The sequence below is a fragment of the Artemia sp. Qi Xiang Cuo genome, chromosome 18 (assembly GCF_049724085.1).
Source record: "Artemia sp. Qi Xiang Cuo chromosome 18, ASM4972408v1, whole genome shotgun sequence".
NCBI classification, from domain to species: Eukaryota; Metazoa; Arthropoda; class Branchiopoda; order Anostraca; family Artemiidae; genus Artemia; species Artemia sp. Qi Xiang Cuo.
The window spans coordinates 27067325-27086548 of record NC_142811.1 but is presented as its reverse complement, the minus strand read 5'-3'; the positions used below and the strand labels follow the sequence as shown (position 1 = coordinate 27086548).

Sequence of the window (19224 nt, the reverse complement as noted above, 5' to 3'; positions counted from 1 at the left end):
TATCAAAAATATAACTATTACCTTGCTTGCATTTACAACCCTAATATCCTCTTAAACATCATTTTCTGTGCAATATCACCACCTTGACTTTTTATTCTGTTTTTTCACAAGCTCCTCCGGGATTTGAGAGCAAATATTACCGATTCCGCTTTGGTACCCCAACGTGAGTTTTTAAATTCAGCTTTTGTTTCTTTCTTTATTAATAAAAGTTCGTTGTTGTTGCAATTTCTCATACTTCAAGTCGTTTTCTGAATTAAATCGGTCTTCAAGCCCCATATATCTTCCAGCGTACCGTAGCTACTAGATGAGACAAATAATACTTCTTCCTTTCAGATCATTGTACTTGACGAAGCAACAGCTTCAATTGATGCTCAAACAGATGTTATTATTCAAGAAACTCTTGGGAAGGCTTTTATTGACTGCACATTACTTACAATCGCTCATCGACTTGACACAGTTAAAGTTTGTGACAAAATAATGGTCATGGAAGAGGGAAAAGTTCGTATACATACTTTTACTTTATTCTTCTTCATGTACACTTCTGTACACACTTGAACGACCCAAACCGAACTAGGCTAACGAATACTCATACAAAAATATGCCTATTCGAATAGATACAAACCCACAGGCACGCAGCGAGATCGGCGTTATTGATTAATGTGATTAGGCCTAACTAATGTTTTCAGACGATTGTTCCTTTGCAGAAAAAGATTTTAGGGGTAGAGATAAAGAACAAAATCGAAGAAAAAACAGGTGTGTAAATAATGCATGTCAATGGATTGTTGCAACCTGAGCTTCTGCTCACTTGGTGAGGCCGCCCTTATTATTAATAATAATAATAAATGATTCTTGATCAGAAACAATAACATGGAAAGCATAGTAATTCCTGTTGTAGTTTTCATTCTCCTGACACAATTGCCTTTCTCCGTACCGATTTCAATAGCTATTTGTCCTCTTTTGGAGCTTTTCTGGCCAAAAAAAAGCTTTCATCTTCTCCTTAAGCATCGACTTTACCAGTTAATCTATCTAATTTGTAGCGTAGTTGCAGGATAAGGTGAAACAAGAAGCTCATTTTAAGAAGTAGTTTTCTAGTTCGATCCAACTACTGATCTACAACGCCTGAACGAATCTTTACAGAAATTTCACTCGTCTGTTGTACTGCTTGTTGTAAGCTACTAATACGTTGTACAGCATAAATAGCCTATTTTAAATTTCGAGTTGTAGCCGACATATTTAAGAAGGCCTGACATCAATGTATTGCTGCTGTCATGCCTACAAGCTAACACTGAAAGACAAATATACAGAGTTATCTTTAATTTTCTGCGGCATAATAATATTTTCGAGTAGATCAGACAGGTGGTAGCAAGATTTATTCCTGGCCCATCATTACCTGCAGAGGGAAAATCGTCGTGAAACCAAAAACAGACTGAAGTGAACTTCGGATGGCTTGGCATTTTAAGAAGAAGAAGATGGCACTGAAGTTAAAATGTTAAATCAAATATCTCAGAAAAAAATTAACTCAAGTAGATGTTTTTTCAGCATTGGCCTCTTTGTAAAACCATCGTTAAGTATAAATATACTCTTCCGCGTAATTTTCAAACCTTCAAATTTTAGTATAATTTCATCATATTCTGCTTCTTCTTGAAGACTAGTGTTAATTCGAATCAGAATCTCCCACAATCACTTAAAATGACTGAGCAATGGTTTCTTAAAGGCTAAACACGAAGCGAAATTGCTTTGATCTTTGTTTCTGCAAGCAATATTCTCTAGCAGTAGAGTTTTGTTACTGTCCTATTTCAGTGCATGGAAAAAGCCCATTAGCTCTTCTTTTAACTTCCCTCATTGAATCACTGCATTTAAATGACTTGTACATAGGTGGTACTCTCTATCTACTTGGTATAGCCAAATCACAATAACTTATTTCAATGTCATTGTATTAGGCGAATACTAATTGAGCGATTGGATGATGTTGAAAAGAATTGTACATGTGCCTGTTGGTATAGTCATTTTTCTGGCAAAGTTATCCAGGCCCTTTTCTTACCACTCGCTGCCAGAGAGGGAAGACCCGCGGCCAGCGCCTATTTTGTACATTTTTACAAAACACTTATAAAAATAGATCTGAGCCCCCTTCGAAGTTTCTACAACAACTCTTTTCATGCAGAGTGTCTAGATGGAAAAAAGAGAAAATAAATAAATAATACATAGGACCCACTTTGCTCTTTACTTAGGCAGTGCTATTGTGCTGTATCTAGTGTTATTATGTGTATTGTATCTGAGCACTGGTAGGACAGGTATTAAAATTTACGAGGAGATTTTGCTGGTAAATGGAAAGGATTTATGCCATTATTATTATTATTTCTTTTTTGTTAGGCTGGAAAATTACCGTCCCGTTCTCTTAAATATTAGGCAAACTTAAAATGAGATAAATTCTTCCATAGATCAATATGAAGATCTTCTAGTGGGCCAATATATTAAATGTACAAGAACAGCTGCGGTTTTAAGAAAGGACTCTTATACGCTATGTCCACAGGTACCATCATTCCCATCAGTAATTTCTCTCGAGCCTGTCAGTACAAGGGAAGAAGTCACAAACAGTGCAAAACTTGTCAAAACATGGAGCTAAATAATTTGAAGAACTATACATTTGGACTTCGAAATCACAATATGCTAAAGTCCTGTTAACAGAATTAAGGCTCCTGAAGTTTAGTAAAAACAAAACGCCCTTACTCTTGAAAAGACCTGCTTATAAAATTCAATCTTTTTATATTTTATTTTCAGATAGGAGTGATGATTTCCAACCTTGAATGCTAGCAAATAGAAAGGTAAGCTTCACGAAACCCAGAGCAGCTTGAGGAATCTGTAAAAAGATGTAATCATGTTCTCATAACAACGGTGCTTTTGCCAGCAATATGCAATACCAAACATCTCATTGTTTTTAAGAATAGTGCATTTCTCTTTAGCATATTCCATTCACAATATACATTTTGGTAACTGTGCACAGTCTTCTACCACTAAAGCTGCAGTCAGTCATACGTAACCTTTGGGTTTATCGCAAACATAGCCTCTTTGAGTATACTTTTTAGTTATCTGTACTGTTTCTTTTTTTTGGGGGTGGGAGGGGAAGGGGGGGGGTCAGTATAAATGATTAGGTATTACTGCTATTTTTGGTTTCGTTTTATCAGGGATGTAACCTGAATTACACTCCGAAGGGGATTCAAGTAATTTTGGGGAACTATAGGCAAAATCTTTGTAGTCATTGCATGTTCGAATTTACACATTTACCTCTAATATTCTACATTTTGGGGTGATAATCTGGACCCGAGATCCCCCAATCACTATATTGAATACCGTATAATTATGGCCTTTCTTTTCAGGTTGTTGAATTTGATTCACCGTCAGTGCTACTTAATAACCCGAACTCTAGTTTCTACAAATTATCTGCTGCCTTTAATAGTCAAATGTTCTAGGAAAATATGGTCCAAATTTTTGGAAAATGAATCAACTGTTCGAAGTACACTGAAGTGACTTTTCAATACAACTATTTTCAATATTTGTTTGGTTTTATTTTTGTTCTTTTTAGATCGTTTTGAAGGTAAGTCTAATTTTAGGATCGAAAACCTGATATCTGCTATGGCAAAAACTAGCAGTGACTTGAAAGCAACTGTAGTCATATTAAGCTCTATTAGAAGGCCAACGTCTTGAGAACGAAAGACCTATTTTTACCTCACTTTTTCTGTATCAACCAAGCTCTTCTATTATTATACCAAAGTGTTCCTATCCTGGGAATTCCTTACAAAAAATTAATCCTAATTAGTTTTTAGGTAGGCGCGTATGTACGCAGTAGGGTGGGGACTCCCCAAATTTCAATTTTCGTATGGTTGCCCCTATAATTCCTGAGATTGTCATATAAATCGCCAGTTTTGGCGCCCAAATGTAAGCTATGCCAGGGAGTAGAGATTTAAGCGATTAAATATCGTAATTAAACTCTTTCTTGTAGTTTATTTTACCTTTCTAACTCTTTATTATTAGTGCGAAGACTTTATTCTTTGCTGGTTATATTATCAACATAAAATAGGCAACCTAAGCAACTGATCCAGACACTGAACTCTTCGAAACCTTTTAAAGTTATATATATATATATATATATATATATATATATATATATATATATATATATATATATATATATATATATATATATATATATATATATATATATATATTCAATTCTCCAAAAGCTAAACAAAATTCAAAAGTCTTGGTTTTCAGCTGTTACAATTGCAGCCTGAACCTGCATTTGCATCAGAACTTATCGTGCAATTTTTTTACCTAACGTTAGAACCTAATATTTATTTGACGTGCCATGTGTAACTTTCTTCTTTTTTTTACCATGGAGAACGTAACGGTAAGCCACATCATGGTCACAGCAATAGTTGCAACCTAGTAATCTTTTGAAGAAAGCTTGCATGGCCGGAGACATAATATAACCAGAATTTCTTGCGCAAATCTGCAATTCAAGTCAAAAGTCTAATTTCTAAAGTTAATTTGCTAGTTTATAGTATCAAAATATGTAAAAGACTAAGATGCAATATCTAAGTAATTCTTAGTTTATAGTATCGAATTTGTGTTGTTTCGCCTTTAGTAACAAAGGACAGCTTTCGAACAGAAAAATAGACTGTGAGGTCCAAGTCATAATATAAATATATACGAACAGTAGACTTTTGAAACACATCTAAAACCACACAAGCTAAACCACTCTTCATGACCCCGCCTTCGCGCACTCGCAATGACAAATGTGTAGCGCATCACGGCAAAAACTATTGCTCTGAAGGTCTGAGAACTTCCGAAACAGCGCGCTATAAATGTGTGTTGTTTGGAGAAACTTTTCGCTACTGTTCACATATATTATTTATACTGTGGGTCCAAATATCCATGAATTACCGTAATATTGCTAAAATTTGAAATCAAAACAGAACACATTGTTCTGATTTGCTTTCCCATATCGATTTGAATTGCAAAGCTTTTAAACATAACACTCAGGTTTCCAGTACCTGAATGTAATTTTGGCTAATCTATTGTTCTGTCTCTTGTAACTGATTTTGGAGAACACTCCCAAAAAGCAGATTTCAAAAAGGAAAATAAGTTTTTTGCCTGAAAATAACCATTATTACCAACAAATTGCTTAGTAAGTCTTACGCCATTTATAGGAATGCTCTTCTAAGCTTAAGCAAACCCAGACAAATACTTCCAGGCGTCAAGTATTGCTGATAGCTGCTTAGGCAACTTAAGCATTAATTTACATACAGTATGAAAATTTTGTCATGTCTTTGGTCAGTATCCTGTTACATCAAACAATAGGAACTAATATACGGTCATCAGTTCGTCTGTTACTACAGCTATTAGCAGTTGCTTCAGGTTTTGTTCAACAATCTTTAAGATCTATTTAACTAATTCATAATTTAGTATTTCACCTTGGGGAACGATAGACTCAACCAGGTTTAAAGAGGGGGAACTGAATTATTTTTTTTCTGATTACGTCAACAGGTAAGTGTTCTGTCGACATTTAAATTTAAAATTGGTGTGTAGAAGCACAATGAAACTATTTTGACACAAAAGCTGTGTTATCAGTGTTAGAAGAAGAAGAAGGATTTATTGAAAAAAAAAACATATCAACAAAAAATTATTGCTGCCTCCCCTAAAAAGCAAAGCTTGTCCGAAAAAAAAAGGAAAAAAAAAACAAGACTAACCTTTTGGTGGAAAAGAACCAATAAGCAACATAATTTATTTCAAGCGTACTAAAAGCAAACAAAATGAGAATCATAAGCCAGACGACATTGCAACATTCAGGATTCAAAGCTCTTGACGCATCTGCAATATAACAAAAACCATTGGTTGTTCCGTTCAATATGCAGTCCTTAAGCTACATCCTAAAACAGGGAGATTTTTAAGGAATTTGAATGAACTCGTTGATCCATAACCAGAGATTCAAATGTGTATTTTTCATGCATTGAATGCATCGGTGTTATTTAGGATAGCGACTTGTCGAGAAATTGCGCCACAGTTGTCCCGTTGGGCAATTGAAAAAGTTCAAGAAATGAACTGAAGCCCAAATTATCTTTTGTAAAGGTATTTTAAGTTCCTACCTCCGCCCCCTCCAAAATAGTAACTTCCAATGAAGACATGAATTGATGGCAATACAGAAAAATAAAACTATATTGTGAAATTACAATAATGAAATGTGTCATTGAAATGTGAGTCCTTTAGTGTAAATAAAGGTATAAATAATATTTCCATATATTACACAGCCTTATTAACTATTAAAGACTACATAAAAAAAAAGAGGAACTACATAAAGCTTAATAGTTAATACCTTCCATTTCGGAAGCTTTACAAGTGAGAAAGGGCGAAGGTAGGAGATTAAAAACGCATTTTCAGGACATAATTTTGACGGTTGACTTGTTCCTGGAAATGTAACATAAGACAACTGGAACATGGCTTTTCGAGATGTCGCTTTTCCGTACTATTTCTGATACATCGCAAATGCTTATCGCTTAATCAATCAGTGATAACACAGAACTCTCATTTTTTCTTCCTTTTGATTTCCATCGTTCCAAAACACAACACGTGTCACCCTTTTTCATACAAACCTGCAACTTCAAGCTATAATCACTTATACCTTGCTTCTTTTTTCATGTAAAGGATTTTCATCTTAGATTGCTTTTAATACTGCCAGGCTTAGATATGCCATTAAGTCAACTAGAACATGGCGTATAAGCCATCGTCTGAAATGGGCCAAGAATATAAAATTCCGAATAAATGTTTGTTTACAGAGATAACCCAGCGACTCCATGACACAGAAAAGAAACCACGAATAAACTGATATAAAACCGAACTTAAGAACTGGAAATTACCACGAATAAACGAATAAAGAAACCACGAATAAACTGATACAAAACCAAACTTAGAACTGGAAATTACTGCGCATGTTTAGTTCACAGTTGTATTTCTTAAAGGACATCTCTAAAGCTTCAAACAACAATTTCTTCTCCTTTTGCTGAACATGACTCTTGAATATTTGACTGGAAAATCAATTTTTACATTTTGTTCCCTTTCAAACCCCATCTTAGATATTTTTCAGGGCAGAAGAGAGAACAATTTCACTAACTGCCTTCTTCTTTGTCTCACAGCCATGGAAAAGCAGACTAGAAAGAAATTTGAACAACTTTCATTTAAAATGCGTACACAATATATGCAGATTTTCCTATTTTATATACAGGCGCAGCAAAAACCTCTTAGATTATAAAAATAGAAAGTAGATTATAGAGCTATGCCAAGGGGTTCAATAATTATGAACCTGATACTGATTATTACAACTAGACAATAAGAGAAAGTATTCTAAACCCAAATGCAGAATTTGATATCCGGCCCCATTGAAAGGTTTTTTTTTTACATTTCTTTGGAATTATTACCCATAAAATCTTGGCGTTTACCGTTTTTTGATCATTGAAACTTGTAGGCAAAAGGGGAAAAAACAGCAGTTAAGCAGTAGTAGTAAAAAATAAAGCATTAAAAGTACCCATTTTATTTTTCATAAGTGGTATGGGACTTATTTTTACTCCCCTCCCCCTCTTGTGCCAGAAGGATTCTCTTTATCTTAATCAATAAATTCTTATCTTGCTCTATTCACAATTATTTTTACACATTTCAGACTTGCTTCTTTTTCCAATTTAACAATACCAGTTTTTAGGTTATTGCAGCTAGTGGAGTAGATGAAATTAAACACAATTACATAAAATATTCTATTTTCATTAAAGTAGTTCTCATTTCAAACAAAGCTTAGCCAAACAACGTTTCTTATACCATTTTGGAGATAATTTGACAAAAAGCGTTTATCTACACAAATAAGAAGTCAATGACCAATGTTTATATTCAGACCATTACAGAGGGGGCGAACTAGAATTTTTTTTTCTTTTTTTTTTTTTTTTTGTGTGTGTATTTGTTAGCTTAATTTCAAAGATATTTAAAGACGTAGCCCCTTTTTGATTAGTAGATAATTTTATATTAAAAGAGCACAAATTAGCCTTAAAAGTAGCTGACTTATTAACAAATTGGTGAAGTGTATGGTAGCTACTGCTTTGCCAAATGATTGTATCTTTAAAACGAACAAACAAAGGGATCTTATTTGATATCACTCTTGGAGTCTAAGAAGATGTAAAAACACAACTAATAAAGAAACCAAAGGATGATTTCGGAGAGAGGGAGCAAGGGTAGGGAAATACCCTAGATTTGGTTGGTAACAGCGGTGCTTATTACAATAATACATTTATTTGGAGAGATTAGTATTCGAATTGCATTTGATTAGATTGCTTTTGCAATTTCATTTGGGTATATATACATAAAAAAATCAGAGGAAATACAAGGAAAAGATTCACCTGTCTTGACAACATTTCCTTGTTGGGGTGTTCTACTATAAGTTGTCTATTCACAGGTGTTCCTCTCAGATCTAATGTAACTTTGGATGTGTCAGGCCAAGTGATTTCCAAGCTATTGCCACAAAAATGAACAAAAAATAATTAATAAAAAGGTAGGCTTCCAGTACAAAGCTACCTCCAACGGTAATACAAATCACCGAAAGACTAACCAAAAATCACCTAGCATCCAAACTGAAGAAAATAAGCCCATGAAGAAGCAAACAAAAGATCTATAGGTAGTATATTCTATATCTAATATTCGTTCCTTTTTCCATTTGCACATTTTTATCGAAAGTTTGAAATGAAGAAAACGGCTTTACTTGTACAAAAGAGTGAATAAGAATGGTGCATAAGTTAAACTTTTTTATGCAAAAACCTCATAATACTAGACGCAATGTTACGCTATTTTTAGCAACTTCAAGGTGGTTTTTAATCATACAATTGTTTAATATTTACTTTGTTTTCTTGTCCAGAGGCAATGTAACTCTCAAAATCTTCAAAATTTCCTTTAGCCTACTAGTCGTTTAAGTATTAATAATGGTACAATAATTTAACATAGACAGAGAATACCCAAAAAATTAGTTTATAGCCCAACAAAAGCTAAGCCCGTGAGGGCATGCTGCGACACCGATGACAACGAAAATAATTATCAATAGAACTGAATAAATATAACAGTGAAACCGGGGGGCGGAACCATGCACCGAATCGAAAACAAACACATAAAAATATGACATTTCACAACCCGAAATGGCATAACAGTTTTTTCGAACTTGTTTTTTCTAATAATAAGTAAAATTCGAATAAGCAAACAAAATAAGAAAAGAAAAATAAATTAGAAGGTCCGTCGAAAAAGACTGAGTCTATGAACAGAAATGTATTCATCCGATTTTAACAATACCTCAAAATTCTTCAAATTAGTTCCCTTGAGCGTCAATGCACTTATGCAAGCGTGATTTTGATGATTTGTACGCCCCCTGGAAGTCAGTTTCCGAAGTCCCTTTTAAAGATTTAGTTAAGGTCTCTCATATGACGGCAACGTTATCAAAAAGGCGACCTTACAGGGCTATTTTCATTTCGGGAAACAGAAAAGGGTCTGCTAAACCTAATAAAGGGCTATAACAAAGCTGAATCCAAGTTACAACCCCCTGTCAGGACCAGGTACGGCATCGCAAGGGAAACGGTTGGCTTCAATTTGCGCACAAACTTTTCTCCTATTCAAATTCTAACTTGCAATGTTGTGTACCATTGACTTGTCTATTATATGTTCATCCGCTATTAACCACAGGTTCAACCAATGGTCAGATTCCAGGAGTTTCTTAAATTGTCACATGTTTTCATCTGAAGGACTCGATGTAGGGCGTTTTGTCCTCAACTGTCTCGCATCCACCTTCATAGTCCTTATCCCAACAAAAGGCTCAGACTTTCGACATGGCATTTCTCCATGGTTTTACCCGAGATGACGTAGAATTCGATGGCGTATCACTGTTCTATGCTCCATTCCTTTTTCGCTTTTATTCCCATAAATTCTAACCTATTTTGTCCACTATAAATGTTTGATATCTCTAAAGGTTTCCCTGACAAAGACATCTCATCTACTATGTCCAATCTGAACAATATTTAAATGTGAAAATAATATTTTCACAATAATATTCAAGTGTGAAAATAATATTTAAATGTAAAAAACATCCCGGAATCCACCTTTAAATCAAAGGAATTTGCGCTGGTTTTTCGCAATATCATACCTTCTCCATATGTCAAGTTGGTGGTGTGGACGGTTGTCATGGAGATGTTTCTTTGTACGGTAAGCTCTTTAAGAAATCCCTAAGAACAAAGCGAGGTTATAGACTAAAATTATGCATCATAGAAAATTGAACAAGCACGAGTAAACAGCACTAGTCTTACTTTTGGTCACCAAATTGCTCACAAGCTCACCCACTCACTCCCACAGTAAAAAGGATATATTTTCTATCAATATAGAGTTTATGTAGTGGATTATAAATTAATTATAGGGCAAAATCTCAGCAACCTTTTCCTCAATTCCTTGATTCTTCGTAATATTGTAAAGTACTTCATGTAATTTCGACAAGCTTTGCTGATAGCAATAAATACGAGGATGAAAGTAACTAGAAAAGTAAGTCATATACTTCTGAACTTCACTCATCCCCAACCCACCTTCCAATTTTTCCTTGAAGTTTCAACTCGAGCTGTCAGCCGTGGGACAAAAAAGAGTAGACATTCCAAAACTACGCATAAAATAAACACAGCATAATAAGCATAGAGTAGTCCATGATTTTCCAGTACTAAATACAAAAAAAAAACAACTAAAGAATTACCTTGCGACCGACTCGGTACCGAGACCAAAATGAGCCACAGGCTCCATCTGACACAAATATCCTGATCCGCCATCTATTACCCGTAGAAAGCGTCGCCCCGTTTCAGTTATTAATATAACACGAGCCCCACGAGCAGGGGCACCAAACTGTGTTTTTGGAATGACTCGTAGATATCCATTCTCAGATCCTGAAAACAAAATCAAACGTCAAATATGACTACGACAGATCTATTGGAGACTTAACAATAAAACCATGACAGATATACAGGAATAACTGAAAGCTCATTGTTCAAAATAATTCTTGATTGTCTTAGTTTTACTATAGGCGAGCGCATTGGAGGATTTTATAGAAGGAAATAAGTCAATTTGCTCAACAGTTTTTACAGTAAAGCGTGTCCAGCGCTCGAGAATCAAAGCTGTTTTTTTTTTCTTGTGAATATTCACTTGCAAGCTTTAACCTACCTCCAATGCTTGTAACTAGAATTTTATTTTTTATTTTTTTTTTAATGAAATTTGTCAGGCAGCAGGGTGACGAGCATTAAAGACAGTTTGACGTTACCAAATTGAGCTTAGAGGATACTAGCTAAAAGAAGCTTGCAATACTACAAAACAGCATTGTAGCGCGGCAGAGTTGAACTGTAAAATAGTAAAACAATAATCCGGTGTTTCTCGTTAACCCTCCATGGATTCTTCTACAAGATACCAACCGAATTTCAATCTTTGGTTTTGACCCAGTGCACGAGGTTAACTGGGAAATTAAAACAAAACTACAACTAATATAATACTTTTGAATCTAAGTAATGTCGGATCATGTTCAAAAGGTCATAATTTTTATGAGATATACAAATGGGAAAGTAAAAATATATTTCTTTAATGAAACCCTAGAGGGTTGGACATAGATTCTTGTCGACATTAAGAAACTTTCTGCAGAACAGCCCCTCTGGCTTTTTAATGAAGAAAAGCGTATAGCCTTGTGGCAGACCTTGGGCACGGGGTATATTTCCTATCCTTGTATATCAAAGGCATCGGCGTTTACCACTCCAGCATTCTTTGAACATCTCATGTTAAGATAGTCTTTCCTACACTGTGACCGACAAGGAGAGATGAAAGTCAAATAAGGTTTTTGTGACTGGTTGATAAAAAATAAAGAGTGTCTCTCGTTACTTTAATTAACGGAAAATTATTGAATCAAAAGTAAATTCCTTTTTAAAATTATCAACGTTGAAAGACCAGTTCCGTGAAACTATTAGGCTAAAATTTACGTACCTAAGAAGCGATAGAACATTATAATAGGCAGCGCGCAAGCGCTGCCTAATTAAAGAACGATGTGGGCACAATGTGTTTTCTTTTTTTTTTTTTTTTTTTTTTCTCCATACCCGGGCACTTCGTATCGAAGGAGTTGTCGAAGAAACTTCGAAAAAGGCCCATTCAATTGGAAATTGGAGTGGCTAGTACACTTTTTAATAGTCGAAAGTGATTGGAGGGCAACTAGCCCCCCCCCCCGCCCCTTATTCCCCCAAACACATCCCATCAAAATTTTGATATAGCAATTTTGTTCAGACACTCCCCAACAACCCTCAGCGCAAGGGTTTTAAGTTATGCCCTGGGGGCATGTACGGTTTTTATAGAACGCGTTGTCGTAGAAACTTCAAAACAGGCTCATTCGATTGGAAATATAAAGGGCTAGTGCCCTTTTTAATAGTCGAAAGTGATTGGAGGGCAAATAACCCTCCCCCCCCCCCACGCCCATCATTCCCCCAAGCACATCCAATCAAAATTTTGAGATACCCATTTTGTTCACCGTAGTTGATTTTCCAATAGAAAATGTGTTTTTGAGGAGGACACTCCCCCACAACCCTCAGGGCAAAGGTTTTAAGTTATGCCTTGGGGGTATATGAGGTTTTTATAGAAGGCGTTGTCGTAGAAACCTCAAAACAGCCTCATTCGATTTGGAATTCAAAGAGCTAGTGCCCTTTTTAATAGTTGAAAGTGATTGGAGGGCAACTAGCCCCCGACGCCCATCATTCCCCCAAAAACATCCAATCAGAATTTTGAGATAGCCATTTTGTTCAGCGTAGGCTAGTTGATTTCCAGATAGAAAATATGTTTTTTAAGAGGACACTCCCCCACAACCCTCAGGGCAAGGGGTTTAAGTTATGCCCTGGGGGCATATAAGGTTTTATAAGAAGGCGTTGTCGTAGAAACTTCAAAACGAGCTCATTTAATTGGAAATTCAAAGGGCTATTTCCCTTTTCAATAGTGGAAAGTGATTGAAGGGTATCTAGTCCCTCCCCCACGCCTATCGTTCCCCCAAACACCTCCTATAAAAATTTTGATACAGCCATTATGTTCAGCGTAGTTGATTTCCAGATAGAAAATACGCTTTTGAGGAGGACACTCCCCAACAACCCTCAGGGCAAGGGTTTTAAGTTTTGTCCTGGGGTATATGAGGTTTTTATAGAAGGCGTTGTCATAGAAACTTCAAAAGGGGCTCATTTGTTTGGAAATTCAAAGGGCTAGTTCCCTTCTCAATAGTCGAAAGTTAATTGTGGGCAACTAGCCCCCCCCCCCCCATGTCCATCATTCACCCAAAAACATCCAATTAAAATTTTCAGAAAGTCATTTTGTTCAGCGTAGGCTAGTTGATTTCCAGATAGAAAGTATGTTTTTGAGAAGCACACTCCCCCACAGACCTCGGGGCACAGGTTTCAAGTTATGCCGAGAGGGTATACAATTTTCTTATACAAGGCGTTGTCTTAGAAACTTCAAAAAAGGCTCATTCGATTGGAAATTCAAAGGGCCAGTGCCCTTTTTAATAGTCGAAAGTGCTTGGAGGGAAACTATCCCCCCCACGCCCATCCTTACCCCAAACACATCAAATCAAAATTTCGAGATAACAATTTTGTTTAGCGTAGTTGATTCCAGATAGAAAATATATTTTTGAGGAGGACACTCCCCCACAACCCTCAGGGCAAGGGTTTTAAGTTATGCCAAGGGGGCATATAATGTTTTTATAGAAGGCGTTGTTGTAGAAACTTCAAAAACAGCTCATTCGATTGGAAATTCAAAGGGCTAGGGCCCTTTGTAGTAGTCGAAAGTGATTGGAGGGCAACTAGCCCCCCCCCTCCACACCCATCATTTCCCCAAACACATCCAATAAAAATTTTGAGATAGCCATTTTGTTCAGCGTAGTAGATTTAGAGATAGAATATATGTTTTTAAGGAGGATACTCCACCACAGCCCTCAGGGCATGGGTTTTAAGTTATGCCCTAGGGGTATATAAGGTTTTATAGAAGGCGTTGTCGTAGAAACTTCAGAAAAGGGCTCATTCGATTTGAAATTCAAAGGGCTAGTGCCCTTTTTAATAGTCGAAAGTGATTAGTAATATTTTTTGTTGTTGCTGTTGTTTAGACCAGGGCACTTCGTATCGAAGGAGGTGTCGTGGGAACTTCGAAAGGGGCTCATCCGATTGAAAATAGAAAGGGCTTATGCCCTTTTTAATAGTTGAAAGTGATTGGAGGGCAACTAATCCCCCTTCCACTCCCACCCTCCCATTTGCCCATTATGTTTAAAAACTAAATGTTGCCTTAAGATTAAATCTGCACTGTGATTATGATAATTCCCAATAAGGCATCTCAGCAGTATCACAAGAACGACTGAGGGTATTATTTTCAAACTTTCGAGGCTACTTCTGCTCTTAAAATTTAACCAAATCAAAATAGTGTAAGTGTATCCAAGCTATCAAAGAAAGTAAACAGAATTTTTTTGCGAATGGTATCAAGTTTTCCATTTCAGGTCAACTAGAGGAGGTATGAAACTAAGTTAAATAGTACTATTTGTGTCGAGATTTTTAAAAGGGTGTATGTTGTTAAAAATTGCCGAAAATTTTTCTCCAGCATACAAATAGGAGGCCAAACTATAAAGTCTTAAAAAACGAAAAGATTTAAAGTGTTATTTTCTTTTTCCCTGAAAAGACTATGCCAATATAAAACGAGCAGAAATTAATCAAAAGAACTTTTTCCACAAAATAAGTTTTTCAAAGAAAAGTAAAGAACTCCATGAAAAAAAATGAGCAAAAATAAAATCAAATAATCTACCAAGCTCGAAACTACCACAAATCAGCATCGATAATACCCGCTCCCTCCTGATCTCACATCTTGAACGGCGAATTTCCAGCTTCTATGCTTTGATCGTTAAATCCACTCTGAGATTTAACCGTCCACTACTGGCAAGTATTTACAACGCTACCGCTCTGTCACATATATTATATGTGACCCTTTTCTGGAATTTATTGGCAAACCGTGAAAAGTCTAAAATCCGCTCTTTATTTTTCCGTTTTGCAAAGTACCTACTAAAATTGCCACCTTGGACAAAAAATAGTTTTCTGATTCGGCACTACAACCTAGCGGACGCAAATCTAGCTGTTGAGACACTTATTAGACGGTAAAAAACAAAGCCAGCACTTCTAAAGCACGAGTGGGCAAGTTTGCTTGTTTAATTTTCCCTCTTTTTTTTTCTCTCCTTTCAAAAGTTGTTGTCTTTGTTGCTATTTTCGAAAAAGTTGTTGTTTCTGTTGTAATCTTTGAGTATGTTATCTTTCTGTTTCCACTTTTCGTACTATTTTGTATACTATTTAAGAAGTTGTTGCTTTTGTTGTTATTATTTTGCTTTTCTTTAGTATATTATCTTTTTGTTTCCTCTTTTCGCATTTTTGTATACTCTGTCATTGTACATTTATTGTATACGACGGGTTTTCAATATATATATTATATTATATATAAACAAATGAAACCCAAAACGAACAGAAATTACAATAAATAACCGAGTCAAACTCAAAACGAGCAGAAATTAACATAAGTTGGCCGCAAAACCCCTATGCCTTCCCAAGGCCAGAACAAAATTTGCACTTTACTGTAAAAATACAAATGAATGTGCATTGTTAGTTTAATATACATATACTAATATTTAGTAATCAAAATGTTAAAATTATTTGATTTATAAAGTTATAAAACTTAAAATATTTATATTTTTTTTTCAGTAAAGTGCAAATTTTGTTCTGGCCTTGGGAAGGCATAGGGGTTTTGCGCCCAAGTTATGTTAATTTCTGCTCGTTTTGAGTTTGAATTGGTTATTTATTGTAATTTCTGTTCGTTTTGGGTTTCATTTATTTATCGATGCTGATTTGTGGTAGTTTCGAGCTTGGTAGATTATTTGATTTTATTTTTGCTCATATTTTGTTTCATGGAGTTCATTACTTTTCTTTGAAAAACTTATTTTGTGGAAAGTTTTTTTAATTAATTAAACAAAAAGGATGAAGATTGACCTTATTTTAGAGGAAATGCCTTTGGCTTATCCTCCTCCATTCCGGAAATCTACGAAACCGAGTCGACCTTATCAAAGACATATACTCTAAATTTAGGAGTCATGTCATGACTAGTGAAAGTTTCACTGATAGCCTCCAAACGTCCGCAGAATTTCTTCAAGGATGCATATTGTCCCCAGAACTGTTTAACCTCTTCCTCACAGCAGTTCCATCCCTGGTGGAAACAACTTGTGGCGCACATACAGGGGACGTTCTGGCTGACAAGCTAGCTTATGCTGACGACATCGACGAAATGGTTCAAACGCCAGAGGACCTATAAGTCGTTGCTAACGTAGTACCCTTTTTAATAGTCAAAAGTGATTGGAGGGCAACTAACCCGCCCCCCCCCCACGCCCATCGTTCTCCCAAACACATCCAATCAAAATTTTGAGATAGCCATTTTGTTCAGCGTAGTTGATTTTAAGATAGAAAATGTGTTTTTGAGGAGGAGACTCCCCCACAACCCTCAGAGCAAGGGTTTTAAGTTATGCCATGGGGGCATATAAGGTTATCATAGAAGGCGTTGTCGTAGAAACTTTAAAAAAGCCTCATTTGATTGGAAATTCAAAGGGCTAGCGCCCTTTTTAGCAGTCAAAAGGGACTGGGGGGCAAATAGCCACCCCCACGCTCATGTTTCTCCCGAACAAATCAAAGCAAAACTGTGCTATGGCCTGTTGTCTCGACGTTGTCGAATTTCGGGTAGAAAATTGGTTTTTGATGAGGAAATTTCCCCACAAGCCTCAGAGCAACATTTTTAAGTTATGCCCTGGGGCATATAAGGCTTTTATAGAAGGTGTTGTCGTAGAAACTTCAAAACGGGCTCATTCGATGTTATGTTAATTTCTGCTCGTTTTGAGTTTGAATCGGTTATTTATTGTAATTTCTGTTCATTTTGGGTTTCATTTATTTATCGATCCTGATTTGTGGTAGTTTCGAGCTTGGTAGATTATTTGATTTTATTTTTGCTCATATTTTATTTCATGGAGTTCTTTACTTTTCTTTGAAAAACTTATTTTGTGGAAAAAGTTTTTTTAATTAATTAAACAAAAAGGACGAAGATTGACCTTATTTGGAGGAAATGCCTTTGGCTTATCCTCCTCCATTCCGGAAATCTACGAAACCGAGTCGACCTTATCAAAGACATATACTCTAAATTTAGGAGTCATGTCATGACTAGTGAAAGTTTCACTGATAGCCTCCAAACGTCCGCAGAATTTCTTCAAGGATGCATATTGTCCCCAGAACTGTTTAACCTCTTCCTCACAGCAGTTCCATCCCTGGTGGAAACAACTTGTGGCGCACATACAGGGGACGTTCTGGCAGACAAGCTAGCTTATGCTGACGACATCGACGAAATGGTTCAAACGCCAGAGGACCTATAAGTCGTTGCTAACGCAGTGCCCTTTTTAATAGTCAAAAGTGATTGGAGGGCAACTAACCCTCCCCCCCCCCCACCCATCGTTCTCCCAAACACATCCAATCAAAATTTTGAGATAGCCATTTCGTCGATGTCGTCAGCATAAGCTAACGAAGTCCTTGAAGCGACTAGCTATTTTCAAATAATCCTAAATGCATCCAAAACCAAGGTTGCGTGCTTCTCACGAAAGTCGCAGGATACAATTAGGCCAGGCCTGAAACTTAACAGAGAGAGTATCCAGTGGTCGAAGAGTCCCCCTTCCTTGGTAGTCTAATCATCAATGACAACAGCCACTCAAAATACATATAAAGACGGCTTGCCCTCGCGAGTTCCAGTTTCGAAGCCATTATGCCCATTCGACGAAGCAAGTGTTTGTTTCTACGACTTAAGACACGACCTTTTCACACTTTGATCATCCCCATCACAATATACTTATGTCAAACATGGACTTTGAAGGTAGACGACCGTTGTCGACTGTTGAAACTAAATGTCTCCACCGCACTGCTGGTATTACCTACCTTGGTCGAATCTCAAACGTCAAACTCCTTGAGCGCCTTAAAATCCAACCAAGAATCCTCACCAAGATCCAACTCCGGCAATTTCAGTGGCTCGGTAAGGTCGAACGGATGATTCACTTCCGTCACCCGAAAATCATCTTTGAAGGTCAAATTCACGATTCTCGTCTTCATGGTTATCCCCAAAGAGGTGGAAAGAAAACTGCGCCTCATCGCCTTTCCGCCTTTTTTCGCCTAGCAGAAGACCGTGAGGTATACAGAAGATATATTCACGCCATTACCAAGAAAGAGGCCATAAGACGATCTTCAAGGACGATTGGCCAGCAGGATAACACTCATTCATAACATACCCTCCAAATTACGCCTGTAAATTTGAACAAGACCCAGGTACTCTTGAAAATATGGAATTAAATAGCACAGGGAATAGTAACCCTTACCATAGATAAACCTTCTAAAATTCAACTACTTCTTTAGAATGTCTATATAATCAGTACAATTACTTAAAGTAATTATAAAGTGTGTTTCTATTTTTTAGTTTAATAGTTTCCTTACCAGGTCCGACTTTGTAAATAGAGAGTGGTTGTCTAGCAGATTCCCCGTGGGAAACAATGAGCTCCAGCTTTCCATCACCATCAAAATCTGTCACTGCACCACCTAAAATTGAAGAATATTTTATTAGAAGGAACTTCTAATAATTCTACCTTCTTAGAAATTCTACCTTTTTAAAAGGAGTATCCACGGTTTTGTACTTAAAAATCGCAATTTACCAATTTAAAATTTTGTTGACACACTTCCGTACACTTTCAAAGACCTTTTTTAGTGTTGCCGTCTTAGCAAGACAATCGCTTACTGATTGGTTCCAATAAGTTTTTTTTTATTCTCAATTTGTGTTTTTTTTTTAACTCTTCAGTACATTTCGTATAGTATTTCTTAAGTACAGTTCAGTACATTTCCTAATAGTATAGCCTACTATTATTCACATACTTTACCGGGCAAAACAATTTCACGCAATGTCAATCCATAATATAAAAAAAAAGAAAAGAGAAAGCTAAAACCATCAATATAAATAAAAACACAACCACGTATATGGTAACTTGAGAATCGTAAAATTGTAACGATTTTAGGT

General features: G+C 36.2%; 2 protein-coding genes across 10 annotated transcripts in view; one reads left to right on the top strand and one right to left on the bottom strand.

The window, feature by feature from the left end:
• LOC148941381 (ATP-binding cassette sub-family C member 5-like) overlaps window positions 1-3544 on the top strand; it is a 255783-nt gene extending 252239 nt beyond the window's left edge. For all 7 annotated transcript variants that reach the window (XM_089103941.1, XM_089103946.1, XM_089103944.1 and 4 more), the window contains 2 exons: window positions 334-498; window positions 3375-3544. In XM_089103941.1, coding sequence (XP_088960067.1) covers window positions 334-498; window positions 3375-3467 — 258 coding nt within the window. In that variant the 3' untranslated portion in view covers window positions 3468-3544. The remainder of the gene's footprint in view (window positions 1-333; window positions 499-3374) is intronic.
• LOC148941380 (cartilage acidic protein 1-like) overlaps window positions 1-19224 on the bottom strand; it is a 66013-nt gene that overhangs the window by 9005 nt on the left and 37784 nt on the right. The window contains exons 7-10 of one of the 3 annotated variants that reach the window (XM_089103948.1): window positions 18651-18752; window positions 10805-10991; window positions 8433-8544; window positions 5748-5920 (exon numbers count right to left, since the gene is read on the bottom strand). In XM_089103948.1, the coding sequence (XP_088960074.1) occupies window positions 5748-5920; window positions 8433-8544; window positions 10805-10991; window positions 18651-18752 (574 nt within the window). Of the gene's footprint in view, window positions 1-5747; window positions 5928-8432; window positions 8545-10804; window positions 10992-18650; window positions 18753-19224 lie in introns of those variants that run through there. The other 2 variants (XM_089103950.1, XM_089103949.1) reach the window with 2 other exon arrangements.